Here is a 21,341-nt window from a genome sequence, read left to right as displayed (position 1 = left end):
CTGCTCCTGGGGCCACTTTGGGCTGCCTTTATCTCGGAGCAGTGAGGTGTAGCTAATGCTGTAGTTTGCCGCCTGAAGCCAAGTCCCAGCAGCTCACTCCAGCCCTCTGCCACGGTCTCGCTCTTTAACTAGACATAGCTCAAATATTCTCGGCCGAGAGAAACAAGCCCATCCTAGTTAGCTATCCTCACCTGTAGTTCCACCGACATCCCCCACCTCTGTCTCCTTCCAATCTGACGCAGTTTTACCAAACTAGTAATGAATGCCCAGGCTCTGTGTTTTTCCAAGTCCTTTCCGTTACTCCACTGGCCCATGTTATCAGGGCAGGCACTGCTGTGCATGAGAGCTGATCACCACGTTGGGGAGAAGAGACTCAACAGCAATGTAGATGGTTCAAGTGTCAGGGAGACGCTGGACTAGAATCAGGGACATCACACTCCTGCCAGGTCCCTTCAAGACTATCCTGTTTTATTATTTGTTTGTTTGTTGTTTTGTAGTGTTGGAGAATAAACCCAGGGTCTCCGAAGGCTAGGTTAGTGCTCTACCAATGAGCCACACCACCAGTCTGATGATCTCTTTTTCTTCCCAATCACTAGGAAATATAAATATATACAAGCCACTATCTTTTTGGTAAGCAAAGAATGTTCTAGCCACAGGCGACTTTTAAAAAAATTAAAATAAGGCAACTGTGGTGATATCTACTTGTGATCCCAGCACTCAGGAAGTAGGGGAAGTTGAACTAAGAGTTCATGGCCAACCTTAGCTACACAGTCAGTTTGAGGCCAGCCTGGGCTACATATCTCAAAACTGAAATAAATAAATGAAATGAAACTAAAAAGGCAGGGTTGTATGAGCAGAGTCCTTAGATTCAGTGACACATTGACTTGCTCCAAGGCACACAACACAGTTGACCCCTAGAGACAAGCTGAGAGCATCTATCTGTCGAAGCCGGAGGGGGCGACATGCAGACGGCGATACCCTTGACTGAAGTCAGCTGTGCTCAGCCAGAGGCCACTTCCACTCTCCCCGGGTCCACTCAGGCCCACTCAGGTCCTCCACTCATTGGCCTCAGGGCTCTGCCCAGCGAACACTCTTCCTTTTCCTTCAGACCAACCTCGCCAGCCTGGAGGAAGCTAGGTTTCTATTTTTAGAATGTTTGGGCCAGCACAGAGCTAATGAACCTAAAATGAAAAAGGAAGGGATGAGCTACACAGCCAGCCGCTGAAAGTTTCCTGCCAGAGCCCCTAACACGTCCCCACCTCATTCGCTCCCTCTTTGTCCCACTCCCCAACATAACCACCAAGGGGAACATAAACAGGTCCCTCTCCAGCAGTGTTTGGGTTAAACTGACGCTTATGTGGGGTAACAAAGACCCTGAGAGTAGTCATGAGCCAGAGACAACATACCCCACCTCCCAGGTCACCCTGGGTGGCCTGGCCTGACAGTGTACCACTTTGAGCTCTGACAAGCACTTACAAGCCTGTGCTCATTAAGAGCACTCCCCTGAGAAGGCTTCCAAAAGGCCCTGGGGGGTTAAGTCAGCTTCAGGACCACAGTATGGCACAGCACAGATCAGAACAGGACCTGATGACCTGATGACCTGTCATCTCTGTAGCCATCGGGAGGGACTCCAGTCCCTGTCCCAAGACAACAGACCCAGTTATACCCAGGGGAGTCTGCTAGTAGCCCGGCTTCAGCTATTCTCTCCAGAAGGATGGCCGGGTCTCTTTTCATACACTACACCAAGGCTCTTCTGGGACCCCAGGGATGACACTGCTTATTCCTTCCTCCAATGTTCAGGTAAGTCTGCGGTCTTCCTCCTCAGTTCTCCACAGGAAGTTAAAAGCCTACCCTCTGAAATCTGAAATAGCTCTCTCTTACTGACCCAAGTGAACCAACTAAGGAGAACTCCAGATACTTTTAGGGTTCAATGGGGACCACAATTCAAGCCTCCTTTGGGGCCCTGTGTGTGGCACATGACCATTATTTCAGCACTTTGGAGGTAGAAGCAGGAGGATCAGGAATTCAAGGCCAGCTATATAGTGAGTTCAAGACCAGTCTGGGCTATAAGAGACCCTTCGAAGATGAAAACAAAACAAACAAACAAACAAACAAAAAAGCCTACTCAGGGCATTGAATCTGATCAGGTAACTCCAAGAACACCACTCTCTTTTATGGAAAATTTAGCTAAGAGCAATAAACCCAAGTTCCCTCCCTCAGATCTTACATTTTTTTCTCTTTGGTAAAAAGAGGCAATACCAGAAACACTACAATACTTGTGGTAAGATATCTCCAAAAGATATCCATGTCTTTTTTTTTTTTTTCCTTTTGGTTTTTTGAGACAGGGTTTTTCTGTGTAGCCCTGGCTGTACAGGAAGTCGCTCTGGAGACCAAGCTGACCTCAGACTCAGAGATCCTCAGGCCTCTGCCTCCCAAGGGCTGGGATTGAAGGCGTACACCACCAACAACAGGCTGAGATCTATGTCTTCATCCCTAAAAATCTGTAAACACTACAAGAATGATGCGATGACATTTGGGGATGACTTTACATGGGTAATTACTCTGGATTACTCAAGACCATAGGGCAGTCCTATGCATTCATGGAATACTACTAGGCCATAAAAAAGAACAAAACCCTGCCATTTACTAAGGACAGGGGTGGAGCTGGAGATGATTATACCAAGTGCTCGCCATCAAGCTTGATGTCCCAAGTTTGATCCTCGAGACTCATGTGGTAGAAGGAGATAGCTAGACTCTTAGAAGTTGTCCTGTGACCTCCACATGCACATGTGGGTGGGCACACACAAATAAATAAGTGCAATTAATTTTTTTACATTTGTTGATTTTATGCATGTTAGTGTTTTACCTGCAGATATGACTGTGTACCACCTGGTGCCTAAGGCAGTCAGAAGAGGGCAGTAACTGGAATTACAAGCAGTTCTGAGCTGCTGTGTGGGTGCTGGGAATTGAACCTGGGTCCTCTGCATGAACAAATGTTCTTAACCACTGAGTCATCACTCCAATCCTGTATTTAAAAGGTTTTAGGTTTTTTTTTTTTAAGTAAGAAAAAGTTTGAAAGTTTATATCATTAAAAAAAGATAAGGCTGGTAACACACACATTTGGGATGGTGAGGCAGGAGGCTGAGAAATTTGATGCCAGCTTAGACTACACAGAAAGACCCTGTCTCACCAGAAAAAAATAAAGAAGGAAGGAAAGTAGGAAGGAAGGAAAGAAAGGAGGGAGGGAATGTTCCCTATTCAAGGAAATGTTCAGCCCAATTTCAGCATTACACAGTGTGAACATGTATGGGACTCCATGGAGGCAGTTTTATGTAACTGTTAACCATGATTTACCAGGGGCTGGGGAGATGGTTCACTGTCTAAAGTGCTCACCGCACAAGCACCTGAGTCTGAGTCTGGAGCCTTGGCACCCAAGGAAAAGCTGCATGCACTGACAAGCACCGGTGACCTCAGCGCTGGGTGGGTGGGGGGTGTAGACAGGTGGACTGGTCAGGTAGTCTAACCAAAACAACAGACTCAATATCACTGAGACCCTGTTCAAAATATAAGGTGGAGATCGAGCAATAGGGGAAGACACTCAAGGTCAACCTCTTTCCTCCACACAGGAATGCACGGGGGCATCACACATACATACACGCACACACGCACGCACGCATATTTCCTATATGTATCATAAGACACACCCAGAGGGAAATCTGGCGCAAAGAGAAGACAAAGGTACAGACTGAATGGAACGAAATGGCCACAACCAAACAATGCCCACCAGCCAGCAGAAGCTGGATGAATGGGATGGGTTCTCTCCTAGAGCCTCCAGGGGGAGCACAACCTGGCAAACAGTTTTACCCCAAGGATACCAACTTGGAACATCTGTCCCCTAGAATATGGTAGAGAATACATTTCTGTTGACCTAAGCCACCCAGCCTGTAGCCACTTGTTCCAGCAGCCAAAAGAAACAACCACTTCATGCGCAGGGAACTGATGAGCATCGCATCCACACAGAATCCCATGGCTCTTCCTGTGAGGTCTCACAGTGCAGACACAAGGCCTGGGTTTGAAACGCTGCTCCCCACCCCTCACCCCCAACTACTGGGACCCTATGTATGTTGTATAACCTGTTTCAGCCCTGGTTTCCCTGGCCACAAAACAGGCGCGGAGCATGTCTTCATTAAGTTGCTAGGAGGGCAAATGGGTAACGAAAATAAAATGTTTCTGACTGTCAATAATCGTCAATACTCTAGCTATTGTGGGACCTCAGGAATCAAGCAAAACCAAATCAGGCCATACTCCTAGTCTGCGGTGACCTGAACAAGGCCTTGGAGGCCCACTGCAGGAAATAGATTGTTCCCTTAAAGCCCACTGAATATCAGATATGAAAATCTAAAGAGTCCAGTGAAGCACCTCTCCTTTACATTAAGCAATGTGGTTCCTTGACGCTGGTCTCACTTCAGAAATGGCAGCTGTCTGGAACTAGGCAAGTTCTACAGCACATTTGGCCTCTGCTCTGGTTCTCACGAGGCTCTACAGGATGCCATCCATTCACGGGGTTTTCTGTGGAGGATCATCACCTAGGGACCCCCTGGAGAACCCTTCACATCGTCTCTCGAAGTCAGCAGGAAGCAGAAATCTCGGTCCACTTTGTGACCTTTCACGGACTGGGCCAAACAGCACTCCAGCCTGTCCTAGCAGGCTGGGTGGGATGATACATTCAGGAGCCTGCTTTATTATGACTGCAGCCAAGATAGTAAAGAACCCAGGCTCCCAGGAAAGACACCTAGAGTTATCGCCTGAATGAAAGCATTGGGAAGAACGAACTTACTGATAAAGTTCGCCCAACTCCAGTTCAGGTGACGTAATTGAAAGAATGAGAGAGCAGCACCTGCCACCATCCCGGACTTTGTGTCCCCACCAAGGAAACCGGCAAGCCAGGAATTAACCAGAGAAGCACCCCCCCCTCCTCCCGGCCAATCCGCGCCGACTTTCTGTCAGGCGAGGTTCCAGCCCCTTGCACTGGAGTGCACCGGCTCCAGGGGACTCCTGCTGTTGCTGCCCGACGCTGGCAACCCCGCTCTTTCCTGAAGGCTGCAGCGACAGCCACCTGCGCTCTGTGCCCTTCCTCAGCCCACCCTTGGAAAGGAAGGAGGAGGCAGGAGGGCAGCCCCCCCCATCCTACTTTCCAGCACCCACAGCTTTCTGCACTGCCGTCACCACTGACGAGAACCCTGATCCCCTGGAGGAATCGCTTCTTCTTCCCATTCCATCCTCTCTATCAATGAACACGCAGCGACACCCACGCTCCCGCTCCTCCCACTCCGGAGGGAGCCGGAGCTCAAGAGCGACATCCGGAGCTGGAAGCCGCTGCAGCGGGGGTGCCGGCTACCCTGCCCCGCTGCTCCTCGTCTTTCCCCAGCCACCAAAGTCACCCACCCACCCCTGCTACCCCAAGCTGGCTCGGCACTCTAGATGGATAGGGGATCCAAGTCCTCCAAGGGACCTGCCTCTCCTTGCCTCGCCCGGGCTTACCAAAAGGGACCTCTGGGGAGCGCGCGCGCAAACCGCCCAGGGCCACCCGCGGAGCCCGGGATTCGAACCAGCTGCCCTAGCTGCCAGCATCCCCAAGCAAGCCCTTAGTCCAGCACTGCTGCCGTCAGCGCTCCCACCGCGTCCCCTCCCCAAGGAGGTCTCTCTCGGGCAGCGCCAGGATGGCGAGCCGGAGCGAAGCCGAGGGTCGCGGGGCCCGGGCGGGTTACTTACGCACGGGCGCGGGGGAAGCCCATGGACAGGAGTACGTCTAGCGCCGACCCATGCTTGACGGTGCCCGGGCGCTGCAGGCGGTCCCTGCGCGGGGTGACTTTGCTGTACAGCTCCTCACGCGCGGCCATGCCGAGGGCTGGGGTCGCGGTGCCGAGTGCCCGCTCAGCGGCCGCCCATCGCCCGCGCGCCGGAGCTGGGGGTCCCGGGAGGACGGCGGGGGCGGTGCTCCCAGCTCCCCGGGCGGAGACTGGCGCTTCCTGGAGAGGCCCCGGGAGCTCCGCACGGGCTGGCGGCTTCTGCGGGACCGACCTAAGCCCGCTGTGCCCCGGAGTCCCAACACTGCGCCGCTGCAGCCTTCTCTGTCCTCCGCCCCCCGGCTTCTCCTCCCCGAGCTGTCCGGGAATTTGCAATGAGTAATTTTTGAATGGATCAAAAAGGAAAAGCAGCCTTGTGGGCAGGCCCTGCCTCGCCTGTGCCGGGCCCCGCCCCTCTCTTAAAGCGGCCGCGCGGGCCCAAGCCCTGCTGGCTGGATTCCAACCGTAGTAGGGATTGCTTCTAGACAGAAGGTCCCCCAGCAACGAACTAGGCCAGTGTGCTCGGATTCAGAGCCCCAGCTCTGCCCTTGGCTTGCATATCGACCCATCTGGGCCTGGACGCTTCGGAATAGCCCATTTCACGTTTCATTTGATTATTGGCGAGGTCAGTAATGGAAACCTACTGCACACATGGATGAGAGAACCAGAAGGCTAAGCCATAATCAGGCCCGGGAGAAAGGTGTCATTTCAAATAGATCCTGCAAAAGTTACAAAGTTGTTACATCTTTGTAGGCCAGGTCTCCACAGCCCGCCGTGACTGGAGAGCAACTTCTGGAAAAGAGCCTCTGGCTCTTGGAAGTGGTAGGACCTGAGAGGGCAGAGGCCAGGGAGGAAGGGAGAAGAGAAAGGAAAGGAAAAAGGGAGGAGGAGCAGAGAACCGAATGGGCTAGGAGGTAGAAGGAGAAGAGACCAAAAGGACACTAATGACAGCACCCTGTCAACAAACGGATTCAGCACAGGAGGGAGCCACAAGTGAACCCCACCACAGCTGGACCAAACAACTTCCTCAGAGAACAGAAGTCATTACTACTAATGCCCCGTATCTCACACCATGAACTTCGCTGAGAAATTAAAGCTTGGTCACCTGGAGACAAAGCCATTGTCCTTAATCGGGAACAGAGCCCCATTTGATGTCATAGAAAAGGCATAGATCTTCCTTGGGGATAATAATAATACCTAACATTTATAGGACCCATTTGTGTGCCAACGATTGTGTTCAGCATACTGGCTGAGTTAACTCATGGGCCTTTTACAAGGCCCTGGAGGGTGCCTACCTGTATAGCCTGGTTTTATAGATGAGAAAACTCAGCTCAGAGGGGGCAGAGGAAAGTGAGCTCAGAAGTGAAGAGATGGAGCTTTGACTCACCATGGTGCCCTGAACAAGTTACTTTTGTCCCCAACAGCCTTGTATTGTAGTCCCATCAATAAAGTAGTAATCACCTAATCAATCTCTCTCTCTCTCTCTCTCTCTCTCTCTCTCTCTCTCTCTCTCTCTCTCTCTCTCTCTCTCACACACACACACACACACACACACACACACACACACACACACACACCAGGTTATCCAGGCTCTCCAGCTTGCCTTCTTAGGGTGTAGGGGAGGGATGGGGACCAGCACTCTCAATGTAGCTTTAAATGCTGCTTTATAGGACACCAGGGAAAATTATAGCTTAATTCCCTGACCTCCCATCCTCCACTTTTTTTTTTTTTTTTTTTTTAAATTCAAAGTACCAGTGGCATTTGGAAGTGAGGCGATGGGACGGGGGAAGCATGGATAACAATTTGCATATTTCTGCCTGGTGTTATAAAAGAGACCAGGGACAGTTCACACTTCCTAAGTGGGGGAGTTTCTTCTTTCTTCTTCCCAGCAGAGGGAATGCTTGGCCGAGGTGGGGGTTGGAGGGAGCTGGGAAAACCATAATCCATAGACTTGCCTCCTTGGGATGTGTTCAGTAAAGTCTACTTGACAGTACCCAGCATTCTAAATCTTTATCAAATATCTGGGCTTGAGCCAGATGATCTGGATTTCAGTCAAGAGAAAATACTGTCTGCGGCAGCACCCTGTGCACTCAGAGTCCTGCAGGAACAGCAGCGCTGATTTAATGAGCCCTTACTAGATGCTGGGACTGTCCTTCCTGTCTTACCTAGGGGCTCACTCAGTTCTCTGACCAGACTATAAGGTGAGCCCCTCTTGAGAAACCGGCACCCACATTTTGGGTATGTACTGTTCTTTTGCTAAGTATTTGTCTCTCTCAATGCAAGAGCTTAAAGCTATGTTACTATATTTTCTCTTTTACATTTTTACTTTATTTATTCATTTGTTTCTGTGTGAGTGTGAGCGTGTATATTTACTCAAGCACAACAGTGTGGGTGTGGAAGTCAGAAGACAACTTGTAGGAGTCATTTCTTCCCCTTTATTGTGTGGATCCCAGGGACTGAACTCAGGCCATCAGTGCCTCTGCCCATTGATCCATCACACTAGGTTAAAGTATTTTCTTAAGAAATCCCAACTTTGGGAGTGGGGGCGCTGAAGACGTGCTCATTGGTTATGAGAGCATTGGTTGCTACTGCAGAGGATCCAGGTTCAATTTCCAACACCTACATGGTAGTTCACAACCATCTGTCACTCCAGTTCTAGGGGGCTCTGATGCCCTATTCTGTCCTCCATGCATGTACCAAACATGCATGTGGTACACAGACATCTACTTGGGCAAAACACAAAAAAAATAAAGTGAACATATCTGATAAAAATAAACTTTTTATATTAAGTCAATAACCACTTACTATTATGACAAAAGAATGTCAAACTTTAAGACAGTTGATTCTGTCTTGTTTGTTTGTTTGTTTGTTTATTGTTTGTGGCAGTCTTCCTATGTAGCCCAGGTTAACCTCAAACTCAACATCCTCCTGCCTCAGCCTCCTTCCAAGTGCTGGATTACAGACCTAAGCCAACCATGCTCTGTGTGATGACCTTTCGTGCGTCTTGACATGGCGTGTTGGAGCTCTGTTTCTCTGGAAAGATAATTAAGTTGTCTTTCCCCTGCCTCTGGAAAACTGTGGGACAGGGGGAATGCTCGTTGTAAAAACAGTTGTGAAGAGCCTGCAAAGGGCACTATGGAAAACCAGGCATCTTCAATGCAAACTGTTTTCTCTTATGTCTGGGGCCAATTTTGCAGAGGTCTCAGCCTGGCTCCTACCCTTTTTCAGATCCGTGCCTGGTGATTTTAATTGGGATGGCTGCCATTTGCTCTCCACAGGGCTGGGGGCTGGCCGTTGAGATGCACTGGGCTTTAATTGTGTTGACTTTGAAAGGCCAGGAGAAGCTTTATACACATCCATATCGTTCTCTTACAAAGGAGGAAGAAGAGTGAGCGTTCATCTGACAGTGTATCTTATAGCTGTGGGGAAGGAGGAGGCGGAGGAGGAGGAGGGCTTGCACAATGTGGAGCTGACACATCAGCGTCAAGCTGCCGTTCCCTCTGAGGAAAAGCAAGTTGTCACGTCCCTGTGCCCGGTCCTGTCAGAATCCACGCAGCCCACAGAGCTCTTTCGTTTGTGTGGACACCACTTCACTTCATGTCACTGGCCCCAGCCACTCTCGGTATAGGAGCCCTTCCACGGTGGCCATAGAGATGCCCAGGGTGGGATCAGTTGACTTCTCTTCCTCCTCCTCTCCTTCCTCCTCCTCTTTCCTACTTCTTCCTTCTCCCTTTCCTATCCCTCCTCGTCCCTCCTTCTGAAACAGTGTCTCACCGTGTCACCAGGCTTGGAACTGATCCTCCTGCCTCTACCTTCCAAGCGCTAGGGTTAGAGGCAGCATACCGGCCTGCACTTGTTCTTTCCGAAGCCTCTTCTTCCTTTGCCCTCGCCTTCTCTTGGGTCAGGAGAAAAGGTCAGCAGTTGCATCAGAACAGGAGGGAAAGTCCGAAGACGACTTCCGGTTCTGAGGGCTGAGCGTAGTCTTGGTCAATGAAAGCAGTTTTTGAGCCTATGGGAATGACTTTAGCTTCCGGGACTTCAAGAGGGTTTTCCACGCATATCAAGTCATGTGCTGCCATCTCTAGGCTCGCTTTCCTCACCTATCAAATTTGAGGCTTTCCCCCAAGGCTGTCATCCCAGGACACGGGAACTCAGGAGCTCTTTGAGGGTGGGGTAGGATCACCCAGCTGGAAGCTGGGTGGATGAAGCATGACGCACTGGCTTCCTCTTTCGGTGCAAAGAAGCCCCATCAGCTTTACATCTTGGGAAGTCTTCTGTGAGAAAGAGTTTGGAAACATTTTTAATACTTTTGAAAGCACAGAACGAAAGTTTGGGTTTGGTTCGTGGTTTGAGGGGTGTGTGTGTGTGTGTGTGTGTGTGTGTGTGTGTGTGTGTGTGTGTACATGTGTGTGAGAAGGTGCATGAGCCCAGGTGTATGTGGAAGTCCTAGGTTGGCATTGGGAGTCCTTCTCAATCACTCTTCACCTTGTTTTTGAGGCAAAGTCTCTCAGGTGAACCCAGAGCTTGCAGATAAGGCAAGTCTGGCTAGCCAGCTAGCTCTGGGGATGTACTGTCTCTACCCTTTTACCTTCTGAATCTGGAATTACAATGAGTGTTCATCTGACAGTGTATCTTATATCTGTGGGGAAGGAGGTCATGCCACCCAGCTCTTACGAGCATACTGGGATTCAAACTCTAGTCCTGTTTGTTTGTTTGTTTTATGGTGTCTCAAGTATGGTGTGCTAGATAGTTTTATTTCAACCTAACACAAGCTAGAGTCATTGGAGAAGAGGGAACCTCAATTGAGAAAATGACTCCCCAAGACAGGGCTGTAGGCAAGCCTGTAGAGCGCTTTCTTGGTGATTAATGGGGAAGGGCCCAGCCCTTTGTGGATGATGCTCCACCCCTGGACTGATGGTCCTGGGTTCTATAAGAAATCAGGTTGAACAAACCACGGAGGAACAAGCCAGTAAGCAGCACCCTTCCATGGCCTCTACATCAGCTCCTGCCTCCAGGTTCCAGGCATGTTTGAGTTCCTGTCTAGACTTCCTTCAGTGATGGACTATGACGTGGAAGTAGAATAAACCCTGTCCTCCCCAGCTTGCCTTTGGTCATGGTGCTTTATCACAGCAATAAAAACCCTAACTAGGATACCCAGGGTACCCTCAAAATTGCTATGTACTGGAGGCTGCACCTAAACTCCCTATCTTTGTTTCTCTACATTACAAATCCAGGATTATAGGTGTGTGCCGCTCAGCTTCAGAACTAGACGATTTTTAACACCAGGGTTAGTTTGGGTAGTCTGTCGCTGAATGTAAGGAAAGCATGGAAGACAGGGGTAGGATTGGTTTTACGAGGAAGAGACGGAGAAACAAGTGAGAAGTGGGCTACGGACGAAGGGTAAAGAAGAAAGGGGCCAGCCAGGATGAGGGATGAGAGAAATGGGTGGTTGCAAGGTCCGCTCAGTCCAACCCTGTCCCACCACAGAAGCTAGCCTACCCTTTTTCCTATTGCCTAAGTGACCTGCCTGAATTTCCTCCTCCCAATAAGCTCTTTTATTGTTTTCATCCAGTTGCTTGGAGGCCAGAAGCTGCTCTTCAGGTGGGCTGGTCTGAACTGGTTGGATCTATAAAGGCTGCCACAGTGGGTCTGATTGTCAACCTCTGACATCATCATAATAGCGTCTGGTGGCTGACTAGCACCCTCTTCCAGGACAGATCAAGACTGCCATGTTGATATGGGGAAGAACCGAAAACGGAAAAAATTGAAAGGATGGTGCCCAAATTCCTGGAAAATCTCTGCTCATTCATAGAAGACCATTCTTCTCCCTTAGTAGCCTATCCTTACCCCCCCCCATTTATATAATCTCCTGACTCTAGATAAACAACAAGTTGATTTGTGAGTCTCTCCCTCCTGTTCCCCCCTCCTTCCCTTCCTTCTGTTTCTTGTTGTTGTTGTTGTTTTGCTTTTTTGGTTTTTGAGACAGGGTTTCTCTGTGTAGTTTTGGTGCCTGTCCTGGATCTGTACACACACACACACACACACACACACACACACACACACACACACACACACACACGCTGGCCTTGAATTCACAGAGATCTGCCTGCCTCTGCCTCCTGAGTGCTGGGATTAAAGGCATGCACCACCACCGCCCGGCTCTGTTTGGGTTTTTAAAAACATGTTTTCTAGTTATTGGTGGTTAGCAAGGGTGCACGCCTGCACAACATTCTTGTGGAGGTCAGAGGACAGCTCGAAGTAGCCAGTTGTCTCCTCAACCATGCAGCTTAACATCAACGGGCTTGGGAGCAGCCGCCGGCTCACTTTTTGGTTTTGTTTTTTCAAATGTCTCACTCCGTAGCTGAAGTAGACTTGGAACTCAATCTGTAGCACAGGCTGGCCTTGGACTCACAACAGCTCTCTTGCCTCAGTCTCCTAAATGCTGGGATCCTGAGCATGTACCTCTAGATCCAGTTTAGTTATTTATCACAGCGTCGGGGGACTAGCCTCCAAGACAGTGCAGGGCTGGGAAGGAATTCACAGAGTCAGCACAGTTTTGTTTTTGTTTTTTAATCTGAGGGGGTTAAAGGAAAAGACACTCTCTTGTTGTTTTCTTTCAGACCTGTTCTTTATTCTTCTTTCATATTCTCTATTCATCATTTTCTTGGTGATTTCCTCCTCTCATTCTTGATGTTTTCCTTCTAATTCTACTTTATTCTTGATATTTTCCTTCTAACTCATTTTAATTCTATCTTTTTTTATGGCTTTGATGAATTTATAAAATTTTAATTTTGATGGAATAGTTTCTTCTTCTCCTTCTTCTTCTTCTTCTTCTTCTTCTTCTTCTTCTTCTTCTTCTTCTTCTTCTTCTTCTTCTTCTTCTTCTTCTTCTTCTCCTTCTCCTTCTCCTTCTCCTTCTCCTTCTCCTTCTCCTTCTCCTTCTCCTTCTCCTTCTCCTTCTCCTTCTCCTCCTCCTCCTCCTCCTCCTCCTCCTCCTCCTCCTCCTCCTCCTTCTTCTTCTTCTTCTTTGATGCCGAATGCCGTTTATTGAAGGAGAGAGGAGGTCTTGAATACAGGCTTATAGCACAATGGGAGACCCCTGGAGGGCAGAAGTTTGCTACAGATGTTTTACAATCTTGCATCTAAGCTGTTTAACTCTATTCTTTCCCTTCCAGCTTATATACCCCAGAAAAATCTTTCAGGCAATGTAAGAATTACAATGTAGTTACATTCTGATTTTCAAGTGAATGATTACAATGAATACAAGTAAAAAACAGCATGTTTTCCATATCCCTTAACATAATTAAACATTTTATGTATTACAGGTGAAAAGCAAATTATCCCAAGAACCCATGTACATTCATACCCAAGCAACTTGTTATAGATTAACAGTGTGGGCAAGCAAGGTATTCTTTTACTGGCAGGCTGTGTTTTGCAGTTATAAACAAAGGACCAATTACTTTATTACTTATCTTGAAAGATAATCTTATAAGGAATCTTAAAGAATGACAAACCTAAACTTTTTTACATGAAAAACAATCAGTCAGATCTACTTTAAATTATTGGGGGGGGGGGTCTATTAAGGCAATGCTGCATAGTTAAAAAGGAGGTTTATTTTGGGGTAACTTACAGCAAGTAAAGGGGTTGGTTAAGGATCCAGGAGAAGTGAGGTGCAGTCCAGCGGTGTTCTCTGGAGAATTCGGCTCGGTCTACCATACAGCATCCAGGATAATAGGAACCAAGAGTGCTGGCACATCCAGATCTTGGGTCTTCAGGGCTCCTGTCTTGGCCCTGCCTCAGGGGCAGGTCATAGGTAGGTGTGACAGTTACCGGAAGTCTCACTGGGAGTAGTACTTCCAGATCAAAGCTGGAACAGCTACCCATTACATTAAATCTTTAGGGTGCATACCCACTCATCAATAGTTTTTCATATCAGGAGATTGAGGCTAAAAATGGGTACAAGGAATTAATCATCACCTTTGGTCATCAACCCATCCTAGCAAGAAAGGCACGTCAGCCAATGATAATTGGGCTGCTTTGTATTTGTTCCCTGACCATAACAAGTTCCTCACTCAACTATGTGCCTTTCTAAAACTTTAGATTGTCTTCTTGGCTTTTTAACCTCAAAGCTATTTGGCGAAAACATCTACTCTAACCTTAAATTGTTTTCAAAGCTTTGTTTCAGCTATGATGCACTCCGAAACCTGTGAACATACCTCCTAACATTGAGATTAGAAGAATTTAAACTACCTGGGCTACTGGGACTCACTTGTTTTTCTTAATCATTAACCTAAGACACAGTCTATACAGCTCCTCAATTGAAACTTATGTGTTCTAGTTGTGTGACACTTCCTTGTTTTATTTTTTATCATCAAAACTCTATTTAAATTAACATTATTATTATCATCAATTAGACAACACAGATTAGGAAGAAATCATCTTAGGAAGAAATGCCCCATAGCATGGGCTATTTCCATGAGATAAACACACTACATTACAGGCAGTGGGGATCTCCCCACACCATTCACACCACGCCAGGTACCAGGGGAAGATGACACCGGCAAACATGGAAAGGCATGGCAGAGACAAATGACACTCTGGGGTCTGTGGTCTCGGGGTCTTGTCTATCTGAGATTCACCCACGAGGGATTTGCCTCCTGGTGGGCTGGCAACCCGAAGTCAATTGCCACCTGCTGATCCTCTGATGTGGCCACCAGCAGTTGTATCAAGAATTCTTGACTCCAAGCCAGGAAGTGATGGCGCACGCCTTTAATTCCAGCACTCTCGAGGCAGAGGAACTGCTGTAAGTTTGAGGCCAACCTGTTCCAGAAAGCTAAGGCTATACAGAGAAATCATTCTCAAAAACAAAACAAATAATCAAAAAAAAAAATAGAATTGTAGAATGAAATACCAAGATCAAGTTTCTTTTATTCTTGGTCACGAATCGGAGTGGAACCAGAAGTAGTGGCATGTACCTGTAATCCCAGCAGTCTAGAGGTGGAGGCAAGAGGAGTGTCATTTAAGGCTAGCCTGAGCTACATAGTGAAGTGTAGGCCAGCCTGGACTATGTGAGACCCTGTCTCAAAAAAAAAAAAATAAAAAAGAAGGGGAGTAGGCTTTGAGTATGGCAAAGCATGTCTGCAATCTCAGCACTTGGGAGGCTAGAGACAGGAGGATTGCTTTAGGTTTGAGGCCAGATTGGTCTACATAGCAAGTTCCATGCCAGCCAGGGCCATATGGAGAGACTCTGTCTCACAAACAAACCAAGAATCAGTAGTACAACTAGGCCAAATCTAAGAACCTAGAGATGGCTGGCTACTGCATCATCTCAAAGCTGTTTCTAATATGCAACACAGTACATAAAACAACCTGCCACAGCGTGTATGTGATTCCAGATTGTCATTTAACATGTGAAGTCAGGTTGTACAGCAGGAAAGGCCAAGGGTAGAAGAAGTGTGGACCATTGGTCCAAAACCAACAGAAAGCCTGTATTGCGTCTTACAAAGATTTGTTTATTTGTTTTTGTGGGTATATGTGTCTGTCCATGTGAATGATGGTGCAGGTGAGTGTGTTTGTGGCCAGAAGAGGGCATCAAGTCTCCTCCTTGCTCGTTCTCCACCTATTCCTCTGAGACCAAGTCTCTCTCCAGACCCAGGGCTCACAATTTCTCTCTCGTTAGGTTGCAAGCTAGCACCCCAGTAATCCTCCTGTCTCACCTTCCTTGGAACTGGGTTTACAGGCCTCTGTGAGACATCAGGCTCTTTATGTGGAAGCTGGGACCCGAACTCTGGTTTCGTGATTGTTCAGCAAACACTCAACCACTGAGCCATGTCTCCAATCTCAGAAAACTTAACATTTTTTTTTTCTGTTTTGTTTAAGAAAATAATTTAAGATAGTTCCCTCGAATACACTAGGAAGAGGGAAGAGGTAACTGTTTTCATTATTTGCTTGTTTTGTTATGATTTTTTTGCCTGTCTTTGGGTTTCTATTCTGAATCTTCACTGAAGACTATGTATATCTCCCTGTTGCTCCCTATGAGGATAGGCATGCTGCCTCAGGGTCCCTGTCCCCAAATTGCCATGTAATGAAAGATGTGTTGTGAAAGAAACCGAGCCAGACAGGAAGATGTCGAGTTTAAGGCCAGCTTAGGCCTGATAGCTGTCTCAAATAAACAAACATGTGAATACAACTTGAGCAAAACAAAATAAACAAGTGTTTGCTCTTTCCTGAGCTCTCTCCCTTTACCCCATGTTCTCTTCCTCACCGGCCTCAGACAAAAGGAACTAACCCTGAGAAACGAGTGTCTGCTGCATGTTAGGGCTCCCAATTATTATTTCATATCCTCACCCACACTGCCAAACAGATACCCGTATAAGCCATCAACCGCAAAACCCTCTGCCTCAGAGAAGTGTCACAGCTTGCCCAAAGTCACATGCTTCCTAAAGGGCAGAACAAACATGAGAGACTATGATGTCTGAACTCAGGTTGAGGGCATAACACTACAGTGAACCTTTAACGATTAGGATTGATTTGAAATATTGTCGTAGACAAATCATTTCAGTAGATTATCCTGTCGCTGTTCCGTGACATGAACTGCAGAGCTGTTCGAGCTCAAGGGTCAATCAATACTTCAGAAGACAGGCACATATAAAAGGTTTTGGCAGGGAGGGGTGGAGAGATGGCCCAGTGGTTAAGAACATTGGCTGCTCTTCTGGAGGATGCAGGTTTAATTCCCAGCAACCACATGGCAGCTTCTAACTGTCAGTAACTCCAGTTCCAGGGAATTCAGCACCCTCACACAGACATACATGCAGGTAAAACACTAATCAATGCTCATCCAAATAAATAAATAAAATTTAAAAAGGGGCTTTAGAAAACAGGACATAGAAGTAAATGTTATTAAACTCATTAATGACAAACATGTCCCCCCCAGCCCCCCCTCCCTGCCTACTCCCTGTCCACAATGACTGGATAACTACTATCTCTGGATGCAGGCTCACAGCTCTGCGTGACTTCAAGGAATACAATGTCTAACAGGAGACAAAAGAGACCAGGACACAACAGCACAGGATGTGTAAGAGACACAGTGGTCTGTCAAGATAGATCTAGCGGCTGTGTGGGAGGGTGATGGGGGAAAGTGTCTCTAGGGAAAAGGAGGACTCTGCCTGATGATGAATGGAAGGTCATTGGATGAGGAACAGGGTAGCAGAGGAGGGCAAGACAGAGGGAATAGGGAAGGGGAGAAAGCATGTTCACTGGGCACAGTGGTACGTACCTGGAATCTAGCACTCAGGAGGCAGAGGCAGGAGGATTGGGACAAGGTTGAGGCCAGACTAGTCTATATAGAAAGTTCCAAGCCAGCAAGGGCTACATAGTATTATGACCTTGTGTCAAAAAATGTAAAAAAAAAAACAAAAAAAAAAAACCAAAAAACAAAAAAACCCCAAATGTAACAAAAGTCCACATATTATTCCAAATAGAGGACATATGAAGCCCCAAATAGCAGAAACCTGAGGAGTGGGAATAGGGAAGCAGTTGTTTCAGATGCTGCATATAAGAGGCTACAGAATATGGGCTACTGTAGTGCCAGGCTTCTTGTTGGGTAATAGTTCTGCAGCTGGTGTCTGGCCAGCATGGCCACCCTACTGAGCACTCCAGGCCTGCTCAACTTGAACCACTTGGATCCTAGGGAAACACTAGTCACTTCACAAAATGCTGTCCGTTCTTTAATCCCAGCTAACGTCCTACAATTCCCAGGAAATCTTCCAAGACGCCCAGCTACTAAGAACTTGCACTTAATTTTTAAAGTTGTTTATAAACTTTTCAGTTGTTTATAAAGCCTTGGCTGTCCTGGAACTCACTCTGCAGACCAGACTGGCCTTGAACTCAGAGAGGTCTTCCTGCTTCTGCCTCCTGAGTGCTGGGATTAAAGGTATGTACCACCACTGCCTGGCTAATTTACTTTACATAGGAATGTTTGCCTGCATGTGTGTGTGTGTGTGTGTGTGTGTGTGTGTGTGTGTGTGTGTGTGTACCTGGTGCCCATGCCATGGAGGTCAGAAAAAGGCATCTGATCCCCTAGAGTTGGAGTTATGGATGGTTGTGAACTGCCTGCCATGTGGGTGCTTGGGAACTGGATCCAAAAGAACTAATTAATGAACACTATCCATAAGTGACATTTTGGGGAGACTGGGGGATTTGAATGTGGACTGGATGTCAGCTGCTGTTGTCCTGATGTTGGTTTTTGTGGTGGTGATTTTGTCAGAGAACGTGCTTGTCCTCTGGAGGTGCAGACTGACATTTCTAAGAGTGAGGTGGCACAATGTGACAGGCTAATCTCCAGATGGTTTAGCTGAAGAGAATTACCAGGGCCAATCTAGAGAGAGCAAAGGAAGGCCACGTGCGTGCGTGCGTGCGTGTGTGTGTGTGTGTGTGTGCGTGTGTGTACATGCATGCGTGGTGAGCACTTGCCTGTTGCTGTGTCTGCCTGAATGGACACATGGACATTCACTGTACTATTCTTTCCATTTTTTCCCCTGGCTTTGAAAATGTTCAAAAAACTTTTTAAAAAAATCAACGAATTGTAGTTAAGGGACTGGTGGTGTGGACCAGTTGGTCGAGTGTTTATCTTGCATGCAGAAGGCCCCTGGGTTTGATCTAGAGTAACTGTAATTCCTGTAACTCCAAAACTCCAGAGAGGGACAAGATGGAGGATCAGAAGTTCCCAGTCATACTTGGCTAGTTTGATGCTAGCCTGGGTGGCATTGAGACCCTGTGTCAAAGGAAGAGAGAGGAGGGGATGGGAGTGGGGGTGGGGAGGGGGATAGGAGGAAGGTGAATTGCAGAAGTACAGCTGTCTTTCAAAAGATGGCTGGTTTTTCTGCAAGAGTTGCGATGCGTTTGTAGCAAAGATACAAAGTAGTAGGAGCAGAGGAGGTCTGGGCCTCCTCAAAGAGTTAGCAAAGCTAGGGTTGGAACGAGGATGCAGGTCGTTTTCTCCCTAGGAGAGTACCTAGTACAGAGAGCAAGTACCCGATATCCAGAGCCATCCAGCAGCTTGGCCTCTGCTTCCTGGCTATTTCCCTCTTCTCTGTCACCACACAGATAAGTATGACCCAGCCAGCAGTCACTAGGAGGGGTATCAACATGTTGACTTTTTTCTTTTCTTTCTTTCTTTCTTTTTTTTTTTTTTTTTTTTTTTTGAGACAGGGTTTCTCTGTGTAGTTTTGTCCTGGATCTTGCTCTGTAGACCAGGCTGGCCTCGAACTCACAGAGATCCTCCTGCCTCTGCTCCAGAGTGCAGGGATTAAAGGCATGTGCCGCCGCCGCCGCCGCCGCCGCCGCCACCACCACCACGTGGCTATGGTTGACTTTCAAGGCTGAGGCAAAATGGCTCATCTCAGGCTGCTGCTCACAGTAAAGCAAGCTTCTTATGTGAGGCCTCTTGATGCCCTCTCCAGGGCAGCGTGTCTCCCTGAAATGGGCTTGCCTCCCTGCCACGTTTACCTTATTACAACCACCTCATCCCCCAACAGCTAGTATTTCAACCTGTCTCTAGAAGAAAGAATGCCCTAGATATTTGTAATTCTATTTCTGGCCCCCTGTTCTTAGGAATATCACTATCCCTAGCCTCCTGAGATGAATGCAAGCTATTCCCGGGAGCCAATACACTTCTCCATTTACAAAGCGGCTGGTGGTGAAGTTGGCCACAAGTGCTCTGAGCTTATCTGGAAAAAGTTCTGGGCAGCTGAGTGACACTTGATCCAGAGCTGAATGGCCACTCTGTGCAGGGATGCTAGTGTTGGGGCTGGCTCTTATCCGCCGCTCTGTTTTGAAAAGAGTCACTCATTCACTTATTCAGGATGAGTAACAGTTGGTGGTGATAGACAGATAGCAGATCGTTGATTTCATTTCCTGCCCGTGGTTTCTGCACAGGGGTCTGACGGGCAGAGAGAGGCATTTCAAAAATGTTCAGGCAAACAGCACCACTGGGCAAAGTGGGCAGTTCCCTAAGACGGACTGCTGTGCCCAGCAGCATTCATCTCGTAGTTTACATTCCGATGCAGTAACTCCTGATATTGATCTCCTTTATTTTGCAATCACATCTTCTATGTGGGCTAGTACATAATTCTTAACGAGGAAGAAGATTAAAGGCCATTTACCACCAAGTATACCCCCACCCCTTCTCCCTCTCTCCTCTCTCTCAGTATTTTTCAAGACAGAGTTTCTCTGTGTAGCCCTGGCTGTCCCGGAACTCACTCTGTAGACCAGGCTGGCCTTGAACTCAGAGATCTGCCTGCCTCTGCCTCCCAAGTGCTGGGATTAAAGGCCACTGCCCAGCTTGTTGACTTTTCTCCGTTTTTTTTTTTTTTTTTTTTTTTTTTTGAGCTGAGGATCGAACCCAGGGCCTTGTGCTTGCTAGGCAAATGCTCTACCACTGAGCTAAATCCATTTGTGCCTTGACTTTTCTTAGGTTAATTTTATTTTTAGTTATGTGTATGTGTGTCTGTCTGTGTGTGGTTATGGATGTAGGTGCCTGAGGAAGCCAGAAGAGGGTGTCAGATTCCCTGAGTTGGAGTTATAGGCAGTTGTGTGTGGTATTGTGTTCCCCCAAATTTTGTGCATGCTAATAAACTTATCTGGAGTCAGAGACAGAACAGCCACAATATTAAACATAAAGGATAGGCAGTGGCAGCACACACCTTTAATCCTAGCATTCCAGAGGCAGATCTCCATGTGTTCAAGGATACAGACAGGCATGGTGACTCATCACGCCTTTAATCCCAAAAGTGAGCCTTTAATCCCAGGGAGTGGTGGTAGAAAGCAGAAAGGCATATAAGGCGCGAGGACCAGAAACTAGAAGCATTTGGCTGGTTAAGCTTTCAGGCTTTGGAGCAGCAGTTCAGCTGAGATTCATTCTGGATGAGGACTCAGAGGCTTCCAGTCTGAGGAAACAGGGTCAGCTGAGGGACTGGCAAGGTGAGATAGCTGTGGCTTGTTCTGTCTCTCTGATCTTCCAGCATTCACCCCAATAACTGGCCTCGGGTTTGATTTTATTAGTAAGAACTTTTACGATCCATGCTACAGTTGTGAGCTGCCTGACGTCGGTGACCTTGAGTCCTCTCTAAGAGCAGGAAGCACTCTGGACTGTTGAGCCGGCTCCTTAGTTCTAGCATCAGGTGCTTTACGCAGAGATTCCTTGAATCCTTAGGACACTCCTGTAAGTAAAGTTTTCCCCACCTCATTTCGTAGGTGTGGGGAGCAAAATCCAGTGAGCTGGAACTTACCCCACTTTCACCGCGACCCAAGCTCCTCCTACCATGGCTTAGCTCCAAGAACTCCCTGGTCCCCCTGTCATTTGAGTGCCAGCCATTGGCTTCAGGCTGCTCATTGCCCTTCATTCCCAATCCACATCTCCTCACACTGCTGAGATGAGCTCCACTAAGCACTCTCGAGAAGAATGAGAACATGGATTTTCAAGACAGATATTAATGA

At 47.7% G+C, this 21,341-nt stretch overlaps 1 protein-coding gene across 1 annotated transcript in view; it reads right to left on the bottom strand.

The window, feature by feature from the left end:
- Ubash3b (ubiquitin associated and SH3 domain containing B) overlaps positions 1–6,529 on the bottom strand; it is a 150,103-nt gene extending 143,574 nt beyond the window's left edge. Inside the window, exon 1 of the mRNA XM_028866302.2 lies at positions 5,773–6,529. Within this exon, the coding sequence (XP_028722135.1) occupies positions 5,773–5,900 (128 nt within the window). The 5' untranslated portion in view covers positions 5,901–6,529. The remainder of the gene's footprint in view (positions 1–5,772) is intronic.
- Positions 6,530–21,341: the final 14,812 nt, after the last annotated feature.

The sequence above is a fragment of the Peromyscus leucopus genome, chromosome 7 (genome assembly GCF_004664715.2).
Source record: "Peromyscus leucopus breed LL Stock chromosome 7, UCI_PerLeu_2.1, whole genome shotgun sequence".
Taxonomy (NCBI): Eukaryota; Metazoa; Chordata; class Mammalia; order Rodentia; family Cricetidae; genus Peromyscus; species Peromyscus leucopus.
This window is presented reverse-complemented; position numbering and strand designations above follow the sequence as displayed.